We start from the raw sequence: 2059 nt of genomic DNA on the forward strand, positions 1-2059 counted from the left end.
CAGCTCTCTCTACGCCCATCAGATCTCCAGCTCTCGAAGAGGAAAAACCTAGAAGCCTACCGGACACCTTAACTTATTCGAAAATAACTTAGTCGCGATTTTGATTTTTTTCTTTCGGGACTTAGTCTCAATCTCTATTAAGAGAGCTGTATCAACATTAACACTTTAATAAAGTGCTACCATCCAGCAACCTCTGACTCTTTGGCCATTCTCTGCGCTGCCTTGCCACTTCTTCAGGTTCTCACCGAGGTCGAGCAACCCAGGGAAGGAGCAGCGGTGCCTGTATTCATCCATTGATCCCGTCATCCGGTAAGGAAATAATAAAATAATAATCATTCTTAATCAACCTTGATAATAACTTCGTATATTAGGTTGATTTATTCTAAGCTATTGACAATTTTCCCAGAATCTTACTTGCCCGTATACAGACTTTAAATTTTTCTTTCGAGTTGAATTATTTAAATTTCAACCGATCCTCTGAGAACGCTCGAAGCGTATCCTAGAGTGTAGCGTCGTTCGAGTTAGTCACTCGATGTGCATTGAGTAGCAAATTCTACTCCTCTGCCGCTTTCACGGAGAGCTTCTCTGAAAGAATTTCTCCGTGGATCCTGTGCCGCTGTGACGTGACGTCTTGCACATCGATACTAGACTCAGAATCTAAGACTCGCTCCTAGAGGATCTGTCGAAATAATAGAATTTATGCACTGGCTTACAAGTTAACTATCAAAACATTTTATGAATTTTATACTTATCTGAAGTAAGCCAGCCGCTTCCACCCGTATCCTCGTCTGTATCCTTGAATCTCCAGACCTCTCGGTGCAGCCGCATGCTCCTGGAAATCAGTATCAGTATATGCTAGATAAATTATCATCTTCGGTACGACAATTTTCCCGAATCCTACCTGTCCGTATACAGACTTTAAATTTTTCTTTGAGTTGAATAATTTAAATTTCAACCGATCCTACTTGAGAACCGCCTCAAAGCGTATCCTGAATTCTTATTTATTCTTGGAAGTAAGCCAGCCGCTCTTACCCTATCCTTGTCTGTACCCCCTGAATCTCCGGACCTCTCGGTGCAACCGCATGCCCCTGAAAATTCAAAATATATTAAATAAATCATTAATTGCTGTACCCCAATGAACTGTATATAGCCGAACGTTTCAACCATGATATGAGAACGAGTGAGATATACTATCATAATCTACATTCGTTTATCTCACAATAATCCGTTAAGCCGTATTATTCGTCTTAACTCTATGAACCACCTTGCTGTGACTACATTTACCTTATAAAACCATTCATCTTAACAGGTACCTTTCTACGCATCATCGTAAGTAAACCCCTTTTGTGTTAAATCAATCGCATCAAACATACTAAATAGTCGTATTCCCTCGGTAGATGGTTAACCCCCGCCGAACTTCTTCCGTTGGACGCGAAATTTCCCTCCGTGCCGCGGGTATACGCCGCAGGCGTGCCTCCCGGTCGGTACTTAGGCTCCCTACAGCTCGTCAGTTGTTTGCCGACGAGAACGACTTAACAAGCAGAGTAACAAGGTACTCTCCAGTGCGTAGTTTCGCGCCCTCCCGCGCATACCCTTATCGTCCTCCCCGAAACCCTCCAGCGGTTCTTCAAGAGGAACAACAGCCCAGAGCCAGGCCGCCATCGCCCAATTACTCCCCCATCCAGGATTCATCTAATCCCAGCTACTCGCCGGTCAGGACACCGGAAGATCTTCCTTCCATACCGGAAGAACGAAGACCCATAGAACAAAGCACAGAAACTGAGGCTGGTCCATCCAACCCAGGTCAAGTTCTGGATCCCCCTGAACCAAATTTCTACCCGGAACCAGAGGACCTAGTCTTACCAAGCAGTATCCAACCCCTCGCAGGACTAACAGACGAAGATTTTATCGAGATCTACGAATACTTGCAGCGAGATAATTTCTTCAACAACCGCGAATAATAACCATATCTAGATATCGCCTTAGAAATGCTATAGAGAAGAACATTAACTACATACACACATCTATACGTATAACGATATACACTATTATCTTCTCT

The 2059-nt window shown here is 43.6% G+C and overlaps 1 protein-coding gene across 1 annotated transcript; it reads left to right on the forward strand.

Annotated features, from left to right (window-relative positions):
• The first annotated feature begins 212 nt into the window (after positions 1-212).
• LOC112639092 (proline-rich extensin-like protein EPR1) lies at positions 213-2042 on the forward strand. Its single transcript, XM_025411986.1, has 3 exons — positions 213-309; positions 1310-1329; positions 1398-2042. Exon 3 carries the CDS (start codon positions 1398-1400, stop codon positions 1959-1961), a length of 564 nt encoding a protein of 187 aa, XP_025267771.1. The 5' UTR covers positions 213-309; positions 1310-1329; the 3' UTR covers positions 1962-2042.
• The last annotated feature ends 17 nt before the right edge of the window (positions 2043-2059 follow it).

Source organism: Camponotus floridanus, unplaced genomic scaffold, assembly GCF_003227725.1.
Source record: "Camponotus floridanus strain SB8 unplaced genomic scaffold, Cflo_v7.5 scaffold460, whole genome shotgun sequence".
In the NCBI taxonomy this organism is placed as follows: Eukaryota; Metazoa; Arthropoda; class Insecta; order Hymenoptera; family Formicidae; genus Camponotus; species Camponotus floridanus.